At 46.1% G+C, this 19,594-nt stretch overlaps 1 protein-coding gene across 1 annotated transcript in view; it reads right to left on the bottom strand.

Annotated features, from left to right (window-relative positions):
- The window catches only part of PGBD5 (piggyBac transposable element derived 5), a 70,313-nt gene extending 57,096 nt beyond the window's left edge, over window positions 1–13,217 (bottom strand). Inside the window, exons 1-2 of the mRNA XM_075708419.1 lie at window positions 12,991–13,217; window positions 12,788–12,909 (exon numbers count right to left, since the gene is read on the bottom strand). Of these exons, the coding sequence (XP_075564534.1) occupies window positions 12,788–12,909; window positions 12,991–13,217 (349 nt within the window). The remainder of the gene's footprint in view (window positions 1–12,787; window positions 12,910–12,990) is intronic.
- Between the last annotated feature and the right edge of the window lie 6,377 nt (window positions 13,218–19,594).

Below are 19,594 nucleotides of genomic sequence, written 5' to 3'. Positions count from 1 at the left end.
AGAAACTAAATGCTGTAGCAGAGGAGAGCAGGTTAGGAAAAGGTTATAGTACAGATTAAAAGGATTCAGTAGAAACAGAAAGCTTCAAAGTAAAGTTTTGAACAGCTTTTGTTATACTTGTTTCTTGCTCCTTTTCTGATTAAAGTATTGTGCTGAAGCATTCTCCCTTTAGCTGCCCATTTCAGCTTAAGAAGAAAGAATCCCATCTCCCTTTTATCTTAGGAAGAAAGCTAACATTAGAACAACTGGTAGCACACTGCTCAATGTCAAGCCGCTCCAGGTCAATACTCAAACCCCTTTTGAGTCAACCTTTCAGCAAAAGACCTGAAGAAAAGGCATGGTTTGTATTTTAACATTTCACTCACCTAACTGCAATATCTGCCCGCAGAATGCTATCAATCAGATGCTTCTGCTTCAGCATACAGTTGGCTGCTTTTAGAAAAAAACTAATGCTCACTTAGTTTCTTTTCATTGATTCAGGGAGTGATAGCCAACAGCCAAAAAGAACAGAAAAAGAGTTAAAAACTGGTACAATCTCAACAACAGCATTACAGTGTCAAGTCCATTTCATATTCCTAGAACAATTTCATATTCAGTACCCACTTTGACAATACCAATTCAAAAATATCCATAGTTGAATATTTTACACCCACCATCTATCCCAGAGACCAAATAGGTGCTTGCACTGTAATTTGCACTTACAGAGCTCAACATAGTTTGCATTTACCTCAGTCTAGTGAGATTGTAGGATTAGGTACTTCTGGCTATACTTCCTTCTCTCCTAACCAGAAACAGCTGTGCCTTGTACAGGAAGAATCAAAAGGCTCTTTAACCAAACAAAATGGGGATGAAGGGGAAGAAGGAGGAAGTGAGGCCAGTGCAATTTTCACAACACAGAGATTCATTATAACCTTGGTGCGATTCCACTGTCAAGCAAGGGTTTTGCCTTCGTTTTCAAGGCAACTAATGAGGTTCATACGAGAATAAGTATCATGAGTTTGAGGACAGGATACCAGAAGCTGCAATACCTGTGGCAGAGACACAGACATTAAAAAATTAATCTTGCAGTTTAGTACATATTTTTGTTTCTAATCCTGAAATACTAGGAGCCCCATAACAATAACCTAAGTGAATCCAAGTTCAAGGTAACACATTAAGCTGAGAAAACAAAGACTTTCAAATTTCTGCAACAACAGGGATGAGCAAGAGTATTAACATCTCCTCTTTACCCAGATCCTTGACAGAGAAGGGTTGTCTGGATGAAGGTAGGTGATTTGTGGAAAGAGATTGTTTCATTTATTACTAGAACACTGAACTAGAACAGTGTGTGATCGAGACACTAACGGGCAATGCTGGACTGATCATCCTACTAGATACTAGCTGGATTTGTTGGCCAAAATAAATCTGAAGAGGAGTATATGCAACAGAAAAAAAGGTCAAAGTCATGCACTTACAGACCAATAATGGGAGTTTTTTCTCTAATTATCTGCTCAAATCAGAGACAAATCTCTTATATTGCAGAAAAATGATGCACAACTGACTTCTAAAGCAGTGGCTTTCTAGGTACCATTAGGCAGTTTTTTAGTTATCTTTAGTGGAGGTAACGACATATTAGTACCTTTGAACAGGAACTCTAAGGCCTTACTTGGAACTTTGTGGAATTTGCCACCAAAAAGTTGATCCTAAACTGGGAAAGATAGAGAACTACTACTAGAAGAAGCAGGGGTGTATTCTTGCAAGGGAAGATTGTGAAGAAACCAGTTACTTTCTCATTTTTAGCCTGGGGGTGGGGCACGGGGGGAAGCAGCAAATCTCTTCAATATACTTGAGGCAAATATCAGGAAAAGAGAAGACCAAAGTGCCAACAGTACTCCTTGCAGGATGAAACAAGTTTGCAGTGCTCACAAAGTAGTGAAGAAACAACCTTCTGATACCCAGTCCATGAACTGGAGAAACATGGAGTAGACATTCGGTTGTCCTTTCTTGCCAAGACATCTGTTACATGGTCATCAGTTATTGCAGATGTCTGGACTATGACTTAGCTGGGCCTATTCCAGACCCAGACCTGTGCCTGTCTTCTTCCACATATCCATCCTCATGGTCTGCAGCAGTTTGTGTTGGCATTCAGTTGCAAGGATGCTCTTCACACCTCACAAGAGTCATGGATGAAGGCAAGTACAAACCTAGGCACCACTGGATGATGCAGCAACTAAATGCCTCCAAAGTGCAGTATTAGTAATCTCACAAGTATCTGGGTAGTGTTGTATCAGGCACCCCTGGCAGAAGGAAGTTCACAATTAGTCATTTGTGTAGAGATACAAGATTCATGGACACAACTCATTACCATAGAAGTGAGGGTGAGAACAATACTTTAAGTAACAGTCAAGTGTGCCTGGGCCACTATACTAGGGTGAAGGGAAGAAGGGAGTTTCACCTTAACAAATCAGGAGGCCTTCTGCGAGCACACAGCTCCTTCCCACAAGCTATACAGCTTTCTCCCTGCATCTCCTGCCTCAGCTTTGGGAGCAAGCAGCAAGCATTTTGTACAGCACTCCAACATACAACTTACCACTAAGCAGCCTTCCTAGTGTTTGCATTTATCTTAACTAATCTAAAACAGAGGAGAAGAGTGCTGGAAGGGACCTCAGGAAGTCCTTTAGTCCAGGCCTCCATCCCCATTCAGCACACATACTGGGTGTCAGTCTATTACAACAGGTTAGCGACACTTGTTCTTAGGTTTCTAGTGACACATCTCACGACTTGTGCAGCACTGCACTGTCTGGGAGTTTCTACCATGTCTGATTTACTTATCCATCAATTCAATTTACATCTGTTATTCCTTATATTCAGTTTCCAGAGCAAGAAAGCAGATAATTACCTTTCCTACAGTAGCTTTTACTTATCCATATGGCTGCTTAGCTTGAAAACAGAATACTGAAAGGTGGTGCAGTTGGTAGATTTTCTGCTTCTCAGTCCTTTCTATTCACATTCAACTCTCTGCTTCTCACCTGGGTTGGTGACCCAGACTACCTCTCCTAAATGGCAAGCCAGTCTCATTGCAAGTCTTGTACACTCTTCTGTTTAAATATCTGGGGAGGATGTTTGCCTTTTCCCAACAGCATGACACTGAGTCACACTTGTCTGGTGTTCAGCTTCAACCTCCGGTTCCTTTTTGCACCTAAACAGTTCTTCCCCTTCCCCTCCATTTTCCACTTGTGCTGTTAGTCACTGCTGCCTTCATACTAAGCATTTCTCTCTTGCACTGTGCCCCTTTTTCCCCCTGGGCTATTTCAGGTTGTCAAGAACCTTGCAAATTCTCAGACTGTCCTCCAGTGCGCACAGAGTCCCTCCGAACTTCACGTTATCTAAACGTTTAATAAACAAATTCAGTAAGTCCCCTTCCATTCAGCAAGGCAGTTTCAAATTCTCATCAAATAAAAAAAGGTTTAAAAAATTCTTCCATCAGAACATTTAAGCTTTTGCCAGATCTTTATGCAACATACTTTTGGAGATACTGGGCCAGACCTTATCGACTTCAAGGGGAGACAGAAACAGACATTTGCAGCAATGACAATTTTAGTGAGAATACCTAACGCAGACTAGATTGTATTTATTCAGTCAGGTATTTCTGCATCTGCCTGCTTCTCTCCCTCATATATTTTAACTCTGCAAGAAGGTGTTTGTGCAACAGATTATAGCGTAACACAAAGCAGAATGCGAAACTCAAAGCTAATAATGCAGAGATAGCTCCTGCCTCAGGAAGTTACCTGATTCATTACAGGAAACAAGGAGGTAAGTCTGATGGAGAACGCAGTGACCACAGTGGGCCTCCGCAAGGCTCAGGTAGTTCCTAACTACGCACAACCACTCCAGGTACCAAAACCACCACAAGCTGGTACCTTGTTTCATACGTGAGAAATAAACAGCAAAGGTAATTTTAACTAAAAGGGACTTGCAGGGCACCTAAGAAACAGAAAGGTAATGAGAAAACAGCACTATCCCCCCGTCGCTCTATGGCAGCAGCCAGGCTCTCCATGGCTGAGGGGAGGGCCACCTACCAACAGCCCAAGGGACAGGGAAAGGAGAGCCCAGAGCAGGCAGGAAGTGGTCTGGAAGAGCAGCCCAAACAAGAAGCACCAAATTCCTTCCCAACACCTCTTTTGTGGAAAAGACATTACAGAAAGTCATGGCTTTGGCCAAAGAGTTTGTTTCAAGGAGCTGCTGTCAGTGCCCCGGGGGCACCAGAAGGCCTGACTGTCCCTGCCCGGCCCCCATCCCGGACCCCATTGCAGCCCCTGGGGCCATCAGCCCCTGCCCCAGCAGGGCCGGTCTCCAAGCTCCCCACAGCCCTGCCCTGCCCAGCCATGGGCTCTGCCGAGGCAGGCGCACATCGCAACCTGGCCTTGGCCTGTCCCCAGGGAGTGCCCGATGCCCAGGGCTGGAGCTGCCCCAGTGCCCTCAGCAGCTCTGCTCATGGCTGGGGCTGCGGGACAGGCCCCGGCTGCCAGGCCCTGCCCTGACAGACCCCCATGGGGAGCCCCCATAGCGCCCAGCCACCAGGGAGCCCCCAGGCCCCACGGGGCACCCTGACAGAGGGCGGCTGCAGAGGTCTGACAAGCTGGTTTAGACCATCTCTGATGTCAGTTTAAGTGTGAGTCATTACCCAGTAGTACAGAAGCAGACGAAGAAAGGCCTTTTTTGAGAGGGTCATTCCTTATTCAAGTACAACCCCATCAAGTGGAAAGAGCAGGATGTCGTTTACTCCAAAACCCATCACTCTTCCCAATGGGGGAGACTCATGATACGCTCAAAGCTACTTCCTTTCCTTACCCTTAAAAGAAAGGACTGAGACTATGTGCAACAATGTTAGCACCATGAAAGTAGCTACAGGTCACTCAAAGGCACTCCAGGTCTTAGTGTTTAATTTATTTTAATCTCAAAGTGCATGACAAGAGGGAATTAATGCAGATCTCATGAGTATAAACCTTCAGACGCTGTATTTTACTTCATCTCAAATGAACCAATAACTACATAACAGGACAAGTTTGTAAGTAAGGAATAACTATGATGGCCGAGAAATGAGGAAAAGTCTTCAGTTTAAGGAGGTCTTCTCATTTAGTGAGCCCATTCAGGAATACTGTCCAGCAAGCTAGAAGCCCTTGGAAAGGCTAAACAAGAATTTCTATCTACATATGTATTTATATCCATAATGCAACATATCCAGCATGACAGATGTAAGAGCATCTTACATTTTTCAAGATCATCTTGGGAATCCCTTGCCCCAAACCAAAGGTGCTTCATTTCTGCTAGGCCACTGCAGCAAGGGAAGGTTTACAAACCACCACCCTGCCCTCTGGGGAAGGCTGGCCACCTCTTGCCTTGCAGTCCAGTTGAACTGTCTTCCCTGTACTGGGGCAGGATAAGCAGAACTAGATTCCCACCCCAAATGCCATAAGCCGTATGCATAAGTGCATACATGTATGAGTTCTAATACATATAACGTCTTCAAAGTAGTGTTTCTGAGAACGAACTGACAAGATTACCATTGCCCAAGCCCTCTATCAGCAGGATGCATCCAGCAGCAGACAGCACAGTGACATCAATGGGAACTGCCAGACGCCCACAGCTACACGCTGACCCCACACTGCACACCTACAAGTGCTACCCACCAGGAAGTTAGCCAACATCTACCTTTCAAAAAAAGCAGAGATGACTATACGCACTGGATAGTCAGACTTTCCACAACAGTGAATTTTGTAAGGAACTTAAAAAAGGAAAGATTTCTCATTTTTTGCTCCAATTTAATCTTTCATACACACCCACCTCTCTGCCATATGTAATCAGAAATGAATCACAGTTATAGCAGCAGCTGCTTTAAGTCTTTTTTCTGCTTTTTCTTCACTAGAAACAACACTTCCATTTGTGCCCACTGATGGGCTCACTGTATCTTTTATTCAGTCCAGCAATCTTCCTGTCCAATGCACAGCTAATTCCTCCCATCCATACAGACGTACACAATATTCTTTGCTTCTGTGTCTCCTGTGTATCCCTCTCTGACATGATTTTTGCATCATGACAGTGTGCCTCATTGACTATGCTTTGGTTTGCATAACTGCACAACTACAGCTTTGTATTGCTTGCTGAATAGAAGTTGCTTGGTTTTGTTCTTTGTCCTTCTTAATGGCAAATACAGTTTGTCAATACAGGTCCTGTGAATCCCTTATGCTGTCCAAGGAAGCAGAATCAAAAGCATGTTTTCTATCATGTGCCATTAATACCAGTTGTCTTCACAGAAAATCAGGAGATAATCCAGGAGTAATTTATACAGAGCCAAAATAAGCTAAGGAGCCTTCCAAGCCTACTTCCCTTCAGTCCCTCAGTCAAGGAGCTCTGGCTTCGTTTTAAAAAGACCCACTCAGTTATGTGCCTGTTCATTTTCAGATAGAGCCAGTGACTGACTAACATCCTGTTCTTTAAGGAATATGAAGTGGGAGCTTGGATAAGCTCTGAGAAAGGATGCCTTGCCACAAGGAAGTAAGATGTCAAATGCTAGTGTTCTCATGCATTTGTCTTAGCCATACATTCCTTTTGAGTCCATCTGTTCTGTTTGCTAATAACATGCCCAATTTTTGGCAGTATTCAGGAAGATGAGGTATTTTAGGGATTATATTCTACTGACCTCTAGATAAGATGTGTAGCTGTATCCATGATTACCTTCCCTTTGGGAAGCACCTTGTATTTTCAAACTGTTAAATCCATCTGCTCCAAAATTCTGGAAACTTGAGCATGGGAGGGAAACAAAACACCTACATGAACAAGCACACCTAAGAGAAGTTTCCAGCTTCTTTTAAGTTTATGGCATGCAGGACAGCTTCCTGTGACCTAGCAGTCTATACAGAATTAGCAAGCCAACTCTACTCTTAGCATCCTCATTAGACTTAGCAGAGAGGCTAATTTCCTCTCCAGGTTGACTTGCAGGTATGTAGACAAGGAAATTGTTTGCTGTACTGCTTCTGTGATGTTGACAAAAGGACATGAGTAGCTGTAGGAACTAATCTACTTCTTTTAAATGACCCCCATCAACAGCTGCAAGGGGAAAAGACTCATTTGGTGCAGTAAAAGGTCTAGGAGTAAATATACTTTTTCTCTGTAAAAGGCTAGACGGTGTCTGTGGAGAAGACCTTGATCTGCAGTGCTTATAGACTTTCATGTCTCAAGTACTGACCAAAAGTGGTTCTCTGTATAGAAGCAGAGAACAACAGTTTTTTTTCCATTAAGTTTATCAACGCTAGGTTATTCCCTAAATGCGTGTTCAATAGCAGAGCTGTGGGCAAAAGAAGGAAGGGAACACAGATAGCTAAGTTCCACTAGATTTTAGAATCAATAGGGCTGTCATGTCATTCACTTGCATCACTTCAGTGATGATGGAAGCAGGAAAATGTACTCTAAACCCAGTAAAACCACCTGAAAAGCACATTTAGATTTCATAAGACATAAGAGGTATTAAGCCTTTGCATAATTCACTTATTTAGCAAAACTTCAAACCTTTAAGTCATACTATAAAGGGTCTGCAAAGTGGTAGTGTACATCTTTGTGATGGAGTTACCATAATGACAGCATCACAACACTTCTAGGAAGATATAATTTCTACTTAGAATGCAAGAACAGATTCCATAGATACGCAATTTTTTTCCAGTATTTTGCATGGCTGTGCACGTCAAAAGCAACTAATTTATCTGATGACATAAGTAAGCAAGAACAAGTCACATCAGCAGCACTTTATCCACTTACAGTCAGAGAATTTGGCCCAGATATTTCTGAAGCAGAATCTGCCGTAAGCGACTAAGTAGCTTTCATAGCTTTTCTTCCACCTCTGGAGTTTTTAAGTATTGACCTCAATCTAATAAGACTAAAGCCTTCAGATTCTATTCAGGACTTGAACCAAGACCACCACCACTGTTAGATGGTGGCATGTATACGGCCCTCTTATGGCCCAGCCTGACCCAAGAGCTCTTCTTCCAGGCTCCCTGCCGCTGGAATGCTGCCTTCCTATCTGCCTTTTCACACTCCTGGGAAGGTTATGTGCACTGGATCCCCCTACATCCTGCAAAGACCTTCTACAGCTCTCTGCCTAGTTACAATTATAGCCATTCAAATAACAGCTAAAAGCCTTTCTCCCCTTACCTATATAATTTCCCTCTCCTTTGATTATTTAACTTTAACTGAATTGTTTAGCTCTGCTAAAACTATTTAGAACACAGGTCAAATGAACAGCTCCATGCTATATCAATATATATTGTACTGTATGATTCACTGGAGATTAACTTGAAGGAACTAAATTAATTTTCCTTATTTGACATTCATAAATTAACAACACTACTGAAAAAAATCCAATGAAGAGTGAAGTCTTATCAGCTGACATGCAAACAGACTCTTGTGATTAAACATAAGAAAATCTGTTTTTACTGTGAGGGTGGTCACAACCTGGAATTTAAAGCTGTGCCTTGCTTCCTTGACTTTAGCTGGTACATGCTATCATCCTGCACGCAGGCTTACTTCATCTCTCAGATAACATAACCTCCCTTGTGCAGAAGATCATCTCTCATGTGGCAGCCATGATGGAGTAAATGTCTGTTTCCCATAACCTGGTCTTTCTGGAAAAGAACATTCTTACAAAAAAAATTAAAAACTACTTTAAATATTCATTTAAACCTCTTCAAGGTGACCTCTTCATAGTCTATGCAACTTCTCCCTGAGAGCATGCTGTTCTACTGGAGCGTGTTCTTCAAAGATGGTAACTTACAGCACATGTAGTGTTTCCGAGAAATACTCTGGAAATCCATAAAAAGCTAGTTACACTCTCTAAATGCAACTTGAAGAGGAGCTGCTGTGCTCTTTCAACAAGGAACATTCTTAACATTTTGTCCTCAGGTCTAGGCTTAAGAATGGGGTTTGGAGGGCACAGGAAGCGCAGAAAACAGTAGCACTGATCGGCTGTAACTTTGAGGACTTCAGCATTAACTTTTGCTCAGACTTCCCTGCTATTGCTGCTACCCTAAAACATTATCCCTAACAATAGGAAGTGCTCTCACATCTGAGGTCCAATTTTCTGGTCACTGAACTATATGGATATAGGAAGCATTGGACCCTAGGAAGGGAACGCCAGCTACCCCCAATTTAGGAACATCAAGCTGCAGCAATACCAGGATATTTGCACCTTCTAAGACCTTCCACAAAGAAGGACCAGGACCAATAGTGCCTCTATTAAGGAACATTTCCTGGCCAGATTACTGAGCTAGCAAGGGAAGGCACCACCCAGAGCCACCCCACTCTTGAAGGAAGGAAGAGCACACCAATTAAGTCTGAGGCAGGAGTGACCAGAAATGAAGGGTTTGTGTTGAGTTACTGGCACCTACTAGCTTGCCACTAAAGTAATAATAGTTGCTCGCTCTCTCCATTTCAATTATGCTTTCCCTATCCTAGCAGCAATTTGTTCTCTTATTCTTTCTGCACTTCCACAACTAGCTCTGTCCTGCCCTCAGAGGAAAGGAAGCCAGAGGGGCCCCAGCTATCCGTCCTTTCAGAATTAAAGTACTGTTTGGGTAGAGGTCAGACCTTCTTTCCTAGAAGCCTATTTGTAGGTTCACTTCCCAACAAATCAATTCCGCTTCCCCTTCACAGTGAGGTTCAGAGAGAACAAGAAGGGAGATGCCAAAACATGCCTGGACCCAACATTTGATCATGGATGCCATTATCCTTTTAAACAGACATGGTGACCTACCCATGGACCTGGTGTAGCCAGGCACTCTTTGTGAAGGGAAGGCATTTCAACAACTTCCTCCAAGACCTCCTGTCCACTACTCATATCCCACTACCTCAGAACTCACATTACCGCCTTGACATTTGTAACAGGCACTTGAGCTTCCTTGTTTCCTCAACCTATTTTAATCAGAACTACACAGTGCCACTAGTTATCAGTTTCAAAATCAGGGCATCACAATATGGTTGGGATTTTTCTCAGCAACTAAAGAGAATGATTTTGCAGAGTAGCTTAACTGGAAAAAACACAAAGTGCCAGCAAGCCATCTGTTCTAACCTCTGTGTTAAAGTCAACAGCTATTTTGGATTTCCATAAAGGAAGTCAGTTAAAGCTATTCATGGGGTTTTTTGCCCTCCAGGGAGTTTAAGCACCCACTATTTTTATTAAATGGAACAGAAACAACAGTAACTGGAGATCCCCGAAAAAGGGGCAGAAAACATAAGTCAGGGACACAAACTGCACAGTGTTGCATAGCAATGCCATCCAGTCACTTGTCTCCTGACAATCCAGACCTTCCTCAGTGTGTCAGAATCTGCCACCGGGGCTGGGGAGGGAAAGGCAGTATTAAGTAATTTACTCAAAGAAAAAAACCAAAGTGATAGTATTTTCTACTTCTGGTTAAAAAGACCACACGACTTTTTTAAGTAGCTCTTCATTTTTTTTTTTTCTTGGGAGCTTTAGCTCATTCTCATTAACTTAAACCTTTTTCTACTCCACATCTTCCCTTTCATGAAGGGGCAGTCTCCCAATCCAAACAGCTTGACACTAGGTTTGATCCTAGTCTAATTCAAAGATTTATTTCCAGCACTGATGTAACTGAAGTCTCATGAGACCTCAGTCTACAAGGACATTTGTCTTCTGGCATCAGATGATGTCAAGTACTTGCCACCAGGATTCTTCTCTTGAGAGAAGACCAAAAGGCCACACTCGGAAGTTTTGGTGCTAACCAAAGATAAGTTTTATCTCAGTCTCATGAAAAGCTCTTCATTTTAAGCTTAGAACCTAGAAAGAAAGGATTCTTACATCCAACACATTGGAACTGAGAATATGGTTTTGTTAGTGCTGTGTCTGACCCTGCATTTCTGGCTTGTACTCCATTAGTGAGTGAAAGATGTGCTGTCACTGCAAGGGACAGCTGTCTTCACCTCAGTGGAGACCTTTTCCTCAGCAGGTACGGATCTGAACTCTTGGGTCAGAACAGCATCCAGTGAAGTGACAATGGTGCCAGTTCAAGTATGCTTAGCGTGACTCCAGTTACGACATATGCATGGTCTAAAACCAGTCAATCTACAAACTAGAATTGTAAGAGCTTAGTTATATACAATGCAGTAGTTTCCATAGCTTGGAATTTGAGTAGTCAAAAATATCACAGAGGGTACATGCTTCACACATATCAAACCATGACACTAACTGAACTTCCGCCAAACCAGATCACCATGCAGCATCTATCATCATGATCAACAGCATGAAAGGGCAGCAGCAACCCCTTCTCCATCTATTACTAGCAGGAAATATTCACAGCAATACCTATATACCTTCCTCAAGGGACGTCTGCATCTATTTCTGACAACCATAAATCAGACTCCTTTATTTCAAAAGAAATCTGAATTTGTGGATTAATAGGTCATCAACTTAATTCTTTTCCAAACCAGCATTAAAATGCTAATCCCAGTTCTGTCCATGGTAAAATGGATATTACTATAAAGTAATGATGTGAAGAAATAAGCCAGCAAAGGCAGAGAAAGTAAGTGATAATTGATGCTGAAATATCATCACACCATAAAGCCTATGGTCCAGAACCTTATCTTAGATATGCTTATGAATAAGAATCATCAACAAAACTTACAGAGTTCTTTAAAGATGCACAGCAGATTGGTATTTAAACATTTTACAGGGTCTAGCTATTTCTAGATGTAGACACAACTTCTGTTTGCACATCTGTCAGAAGCATGACAGAACTTTCTCTGGGCTCCAGTGCTAGCTCCACCTTACTCCCCCATCCCAAGCTGCTTCCTCAGATAGGTTTCTCCCTGTCCCATTGCGCACACATTTCAGCACACTACACCAAGCGTAGCAGCACTCTTCTGCATTTACCTTTTAACAGCAAAATGAAGGAACTAAACGCTACAAGAAAACCCAGTGAAGACAAGCAACCTTAAGATGGGCAAGCCATCAGCTCAGCTGATGATGACAGCAATCATCACATCCTGTTCTGAGATGCAAATGTTTTATTTCAATCCCAGCTCTTCACAACCATTAGTATTTTTTTGCAAAGCCTTGCTGATACACGGTCAAATTGGTTGTTGAGGCCTGCAGACAGGTATGTTATAATGCCTCCCTAGGCAAACCAGTGGTGCAACTTGCTACACAAGCCAGTCCACGGAAATCTCAGCGCTGTGCACTGCTGTTGTACGTCACATCACGTCATTTCACCACTCTCTTGGTATTCACTCTGGCCAAAAGCCATGCAAAAAGGGTTAAGGTTAGGCACTGCTGCACAGAAAGCCTCGCAGCCAGAGGGAATCCCATTCCCAAAGCCCTTCTGCGCAGCGCAGGTCACCCACACCGCCCAGACCCGCGGCTTTCCCCACCTGGAAGCGGGGACGAGGAGCCGCCCGCCACACCAGAGCACAGCCGAGCGCCCAGCGCCGGGGAGGGGATGCCTGTGACTAAGCACAGGCGGCCTCCCCTCGCCGCCTCGGCCGGGCTCTCCCCGCACCAGGGCGACCGGCCCCGGGCACCAGCGGCCTGACAACGGGGCCGCTCCCGGGAAGGCGGCGGCCAGCAGGCACCTGCCGCCTCCTCCGCCCCCGGCGCCGGGCACCAGCCCAGGCCCACAGCCGGGCCCGCAGGGGCTTCTCTCCCAAGCCTCGGCGCCGCGCTCCGTGCACCCCCCGCGGGCACCGCCGCTCCCAAGGGCCGCCCGGCCCCGCCGCCCCCGGCCCCGCCAGCCCGCCCTCCGCGTACCGCTGCTATCCTTGAAGTGAGGGGGTGGGACGTCTCGCAGCGACCGGGTCCAGCCCCCCTTCTCCGCTTCCTCCTCCTCCTCTTCCTCCATAGGGCCGGGGCCGCCCGGGACGGCGCTGCCGCTGCCGCCCTGCCGCTGCCGCCGCCGCTCCGCCGGGGTGGCCGCCGCCCTGGGGGCGCGGCGCCGGGCCGCCCTGCCCCGCGGGCCCGGCCCCTCCGGGCGCCCCTCGTCCTCCTCGTCGTCCTCGTCCTGCGAAGAGGCGGCGGAGCGGGAGTCGGCCGAGGTGCTGTAGAAGGGGTTCCCGCTGCTGTCCTGGCCCGACTCCCCGAAGACGTCGTCGGAGATCTGCAGGCTCTCGTAGCGGGAGCGGGCCGCCTCCAGCAGCGACAGCGCCTTCCTGCGCGGCGGCCCGCCGCCGCCCTCCGCCATCATCTCGGCCGCCGCCAGCAGCCGCCCGCGCTCCCCTCGGCCCGGCTCGGCCGGGTCCTGCGGCCGCAGGCAGCAACCCAGCAGCAGGAGCGGCTCCGGCACGGCGGCGGGCAGGCAGGGAGTGGGGGTAGCCCCGCCGCCGCCGGGGCTGAGCCCTGCCTCCCGCTCCCGCCCGCACCACCCGCCCCTGTGTGTGTGCAGGGACATGGGGGGAAGGAGCCAGCTCAACATCTCCAAGTACCACATCCAGCCAATTACCGCGGCACTCCGCGCCCGGGAGGTGGGGTTATATGGGTGCCGCGGGCCGGCGCCGGCCGCCCACCGCCCGCCCCGCCGCCCGCCGCCGCTCCGCCCATTTAAAACCACAGCGCCGGCTGCGGCGGGGCCACCGCTGCGCGCCGCCGCCGGAAGGAGGGTCCCTGCGCCCGGCCCCGGCCCCGGCCGCGGCCCCGGCCCCGGCCGGAGCTGTCCGCCCGCCCGCGGTGCTGGCGCCCGGCAGGCCAGAGGAGAGGCGGGAGCGCTGGCCTCGCTGCCTGCAGGCCCGCCAGCCCCGCCCGCTGTGCGGGGAGCGGGGCGAAGGGCTCCCCCGCGGGCAAGGGGCCGCCGGCGGGGGCTGGCTGCGGAGCCCCCCGCAGCCGGGCCCTCCCCAGGGAGGAGAAAGGCGCTGAGGTGGGGCCCGGGTGGGTTGGGGCCTCGGCGGCGTGGCCGGGGCCGCGCCAGCTCGTCGTGGCGGGCAGGTGGGGGAGCGTGAGCAGGGACATGGCAGCCGGGGCCCTGATGTCGCTGCCCCGAAACAGGGCGCAGGGCTCCAGCGCTGGGGCGGCCCTGGAAGCGAAGCAGGGAAGGTGCTGCAGCACAGGGCTGCGGGCCAGCTGGGCCCCACCAGCCAGGTGCTCGCCGGCTGCTGGGCCTGCAGCCAGCTCGGGCTCTGGGGGGCTCTGCCCGGGCCGGGGGTGAGACGCCTGCTCCTGCCCATTGCTGGAGCCAGCACTGAGCCCGCTGCCGGCTGCGGGGCTGAGCGCCTGTGGTGTGTGGTTTGGTTTCTCGGGCGAGTGTGGTGTGAAGTAACCATTCCTCCAACATTGCCGCTAATTTAAAAGCAATATGGTGGCACAAGAAAAACGAGGGAAGTGAAAATACCCGCACCCTGACTGGGTTAGTTAAACACGATTCAGAAGTATCCCTGGAGTAATCCATACAGCAGCTGAAGCCCCTGGTTGTGCTGCAGTCAGAACCGTCTGTCTGATGTTACAGGAATGTTTGAAATCTCTGATAAAGGTTTATTGTTATTACTATTGGCATCCCACTGTGCTGGTTACTGTACAAACACTCATTAAGAAGACAGTCCCCGCTTCCCTTCTCGCCGACAGTGACTGCAGCTATCGAGCCTACCCTTTTACAGCAGTGCTTTCAAAATAAACTGTGGATTGACTGTATGCAACTGGGGGGGCATATTATTTGCATTTTTCTATGCAAACTTTCAGCGTAGGTTGATCTGAAGATCTGTTAGTGCTACAGATTTTACAAATTTTATAATACTGAATGTTTCTGTCTTTAAAAAACCAAAGATTAATGTCCTTCTGATGATTCTCAAAGACTCTAGCACAACCTGGAATATGATAAAAGCTGGACTGTGTAGATACTTAAAAGACCAATCTTATGCTCTATTCAGATATTTTTAAATTGCAATGACTTCATTAAAACTTTAAAGTTCTATGCAGTGCATACAGCCAAATCTAGAGGAAAGAATCCATCTCCTGTGTGTCCTTAAGCGAACAGAAAAGCCCAGTGTAATTTGAGGGGTGAGATTTAAGCCATATTTCTACTTTGAAAAATCTCATAAGTGTCTTATTGATTATATTAAAAAATTACTAAGTTTACATACAAATGGATTTTTAAATTTTTTTACTGCAAGCTCTGCCGACTTAGCCTGTAACTTGCACATCACACTGGGTTCATTTCATCTCCTTGCTCACTGGAAATCATAGCTCTGTAGGCCAAACTATCCTTTTAATCGCATCCATGCCACCGTGTGTCTTCAGAATACCCTGACGGGAAGGCATGACTGGCCTTGCAGAATTTTTCTTGCTAGTAATGATGAGCGACCAGCTTGAACCTCATGAATCCAGTTTGCTGGGTTGGCATGTAGAAAACCACAGATTACTCTTCACAAATGTTGTCTGTTTTATATGCAGTTCCCATGAAACAAAGAGTAGTGGTGCCCTGTGTTGACCTTCTCACACAACAGTTTTTAAGACTGAAAAAAATATTTAAAAGATGTTGATAGGTTCTTTGTACTAGAGCCATTGACATAAACTTTTGATTTCTGGACGGATGGATCTCTCCATCCAGATGATGTAGAATTCACCTCAGTATCCAGGTTCTACGAGGGTGTCCACAGACACTGAAATGCCTTTAAACTTGCTATTTTTCAGTAAAAGACAACAATGGGAAGGACTGCTCTGAAGTGGGGGACAGAATAAGAAGGTTTATCAGAATGGGCTCCCAGTAAAAATATTGATGGGAACAGTCCAAAGACCGAAGAAACCCACCCAGACTTCTCTAGCTGCTGGTTGCAGCAAAGACAATGTCTCCCAACTCTTGCACACTTCACTCCAAAAGCTGGCTCCCATTGCAGCTGGCTGAAGCATATTGCTAGGACCTTCCTGCCTAACGGTATGCCAGATGTCAGAACTTCAGCTTTCCTTTTTTTGAAGGGAGTGCTGGACATAAGAGCTCTGGGAGGAGAGCACTACAACATCAATGGAGAGAGGCAGGACTGACCCTTACAGTTACCAATCCAACATCACATTTTAAAGATGGAGTCTCCTGCCATGCACACTCATGAGCCTTTTGTTGGCGGACCTTTCCCCTCTCTTAGCCTAGTCTATACAAAGACAAGTCACTCTTCTGCCTGTCCCACAAGCAGAGATTGCTTTAGTCTCTCATGCATGCATGGGAGGATAAGGTCACTTTTCTGAGACGGGACTATAGAGGCTCCCACTCAGGGCTGTGTGCCTAGGGTTTGGCTTGCCTTATGGTCTAAGACATAGCTGTGCATGTGTTTCTCTCAGACCAGCCATACGAACTGCTCGTTGGATTACTGTAACACGAAATGAGGGTTCTGGATTGTGAAAATTGCCATGTGTGACATGCTAGTAGTCATTTGATCCCAAATGATTGTGAAGAGGCAGAGATAGGACAGGTGGTTCTAAAAATGGTCTCATCAGCCCACTGGGTTTTTATGAACAGTCGAGAAAAAGGTCACTAGTGGTGGTTTGCAGTCGAAAGAACTAATTATACAAATGTAATGGAACATTATAAACATAGCTGTGTTTTCTCCTTAATCACTTGTGTTTAGCTGCTAGAAAACACTACTGGAGTAAACGGACTTTTGTATCCATGGCAACCTGTGGATCCACTTTGAATTTACCTACAGAGAAAATGTTTGGGTTTTTTTTCCTTGAAGTTTTCTGGTTTTGTTGCAATAGCAATGGTGCCTTCTGCATGCTTCTTCTGTCCCTGCCAACCTTCAAGGTTAAGACTACGATAGGCCTGAGCCTCTCATCCTGTGCAAAAATCACTGAAGTCTTTAACACTTCCCTCGCAGCCCCAATGGCCAACTGTCAGTGGCTGATTCCTTAAATTATCTTTCAACCAAGTGATAAAATATTTTGAGGAAGACACATGTTGGATCACATCATGCATAGCAGAGCCCAGTGAGCAGTGTCAGCACTAGTGGTCAGATGGCCCTTTGTATTCACTTGCACATTTTCAAACCTCGTCCTGCTTCCGCTGCAGCCAAAAGTACCATAATCCCATTGCCTTGATCAGTGTGGTCTCTGCTGGGAGTTGAATTGGGCCCTTATTTAGTTTCTCAGTTGGGTTGCTGAGGGAGACCACTTCAGTTTCACATTTGGCTGCTTCAGTGGTTCTGTAGCTCCCATAAATTGACTGTGGGCTGTGTGAAGGGCTCTGGCTGAGAAACTGAAACACTGAAAGATGGCAAATCATAGGTTTCTAACTCTCCTCCTCTAACCACTTCCCTTTACGGCGGTTAAAGATAGCTAGAAATGTATCAGGGTTTTTCTTGTACTGCTCTCCCATGTGTTTCAGGAGGTGGTAATCTCTTGCTGAAGACACACATGCTAGAAGAAAGGGATTGTGGGCTAGTTTGAGCAGATCCATTAAACCAACATGTAATATGGTGGGGTTTAAAACTTAATAGCATAAGAAAAGTGAGGCCTTGTGCCTGTAGTGGGAAGTCCTGAATTTCTCACTTCTCAGTAACTTACGCTTCATATTTAGACATCAAGCTCTTTGAGGAAGGGTCTTGTGCTGTCTTTGCACAATACTTCACACTGTCAAACCTTGGCCCAGATCCAACAGAATATTGACATTTCTATCTCCTAAGTTTCCTCTCTTCCTATTGATTTCAGAGAGTTTGTAGACCTAAGCCCTGGTGTGTGCCTGGTCCTTTCACAGCACAGATACATCAAGATGGAATAATATTTAGTCAGGTTACAAAATTATTCTTTTCTAATCCCCTGTTATGCAAGTGCAGCCCAGAATCTGAATTTCAAACTGCCTTCCATCTCAATGCCCTCCTAAAAGCAGTCTGTGGAGTCAGAGTTGATTTGTTCATCCAGCATGAGGTCAATACGCTGTAGTTCCCTCTTCCATTATTGCACTGCCTCAGGTGAACAGAAAAACTTGGGGAAAAGGCTTCATCAAGACTGAAAACAGTGATGACTTGGAGCCAATGTACGATTTCCTCCCAAGCCCTTAAGAAGAGGCAGGGAGGAGCTGTCTCATCCCTGGGACAGATTGCAGATCAGACTGTTTGTCAGCACACCACCCTGTGATGTCCCTGCTTCTCAGGGAAGGAATCTATACAACCACAGTCATGTTACATCTCTCTCCATGCTCTGCAATAAAGGCTTCTGTTATGTGCCTGGCTGCGTGGCACAGGGTAAGGCAGCTCTGCAGGGCTTGATTTGCCACTGCCCTGCAAAATATACTTACTCCAAGCAGGGAGTTGTGGAGTTTTTTCTCCTCCTCCCCACAATTCTCCTGTTGGAAGTAACATTGATAATAGGTGGGTTTTTTTTTCTTTTAAACTCATCAGGTATTTACAGCATATGGGATGTTGAAAACAATAATAATGCTTGTCTAGATACTTTCTTTTTGCTTTCTGGTTTTCAACTTCTTAGTAGTGTTTGAACCCTCTATTTCTTGGATTGATATTTTACATAGCCCAAATATGATGTTAACTCAAAGCTCAAGGAAAAAAGCAACTTGCTGTTTTCAAGTGAGAGAAAGGGAACAAATGTATTTTTCTCATAATATAAAAGGGAAAGATGATTTTTGACACTTCTAACACTGAAATAGGTGCAGGCTGAAATTTAAAATTTAGCAGAGAAATTTGAGTGCTTCAGTGATGAACACTTTTGATTTGTTTGGCTTAAGAGCCTTTGAAAACCGTGTTTTGTGCATGCATGGTACATTTTTAGCAAAAGCTGTATTATGAACAAGTCTCACCTGAGCTCCAAAGGGAAAGACAAGGTGTGTTGCTCATGCATGCATGGAAGATTAGCTGTTTCATCAATAATTTATGGAGGGCCCATAGAGTACGCTGCAACGGTCTGCAAAAGCCCTGTTTTGCTCTCTGGTGTGTGCATGGAGCAGAAGCTGTATCTGGTAGGCCAGAAGCACAGAACTGTGCTGTCTCTTAAAAATCAGAGTGCTCTAATGCTGCACTTATTTTTCCATTGAAAATCACACAGTTTTGAAATGCACTTTTTGAAGGGCTGACCCCATGCACACACTTTACCGTAAGACCTGATCCAGTGCGGCAGAGCCTTATGGGAGCACTGTTAAAGGCTGCAGTCATTAAGCCAATGCTCTACAACAGCCTTTGTCCCCCACAGTGTAAACCGTATTCAGCTTTTGATCAACATGGGAGTGGAACCTAGAAAGTCCCTGGGATTGGGAGTGGGGTAGCATCTGGAGGCTCTTTGTTTAGCTGGTTAATTCCATTAAAACACATTACAGGATCATTAAGTTTGCAGGGCATGATGCCCAAAGCTAGTGATAGGAACTTTGCTCCTCAGGACCTACAACTTACAGTCAGGTCTGTGATAACATGTTCACTCCTTACTATGCAAATAACACATTCAAACATACCTGTATTCCTACCATCTGCAACCCTGTTTACTGCAAATGATCATTTCAGGTCTTACCCTATTTGTTCATTAGCCAATAAAAGCATAAAAACTTTTTCAGAGAAAGCTATCCTGTGGCAACACATGAAGGAGGTGACTAGACAACAGGATCCCATCCAGGTTGGCTTCTAGTTTGCCATCTTGCATAGCATT

This window comes from Pelecanus crispus, chromosome 3 (genome assembly GCF_030463565.1).
Source record: "Pelecanus crispus isolate bPelCri1 chromosome 3, bPelCri1.pri, whole genome shotgun sequence".
NCBI lineage: Eukaryota > Metazoa > Chordata > Aves > Pelecaniformes > Pelecanidae > Pelecanus > Pelecanus crispus.
Note: the sequence above shows the minus strand (reverse complement) of the source record. Positions and strands in the feature narration are given on the sequence as shown.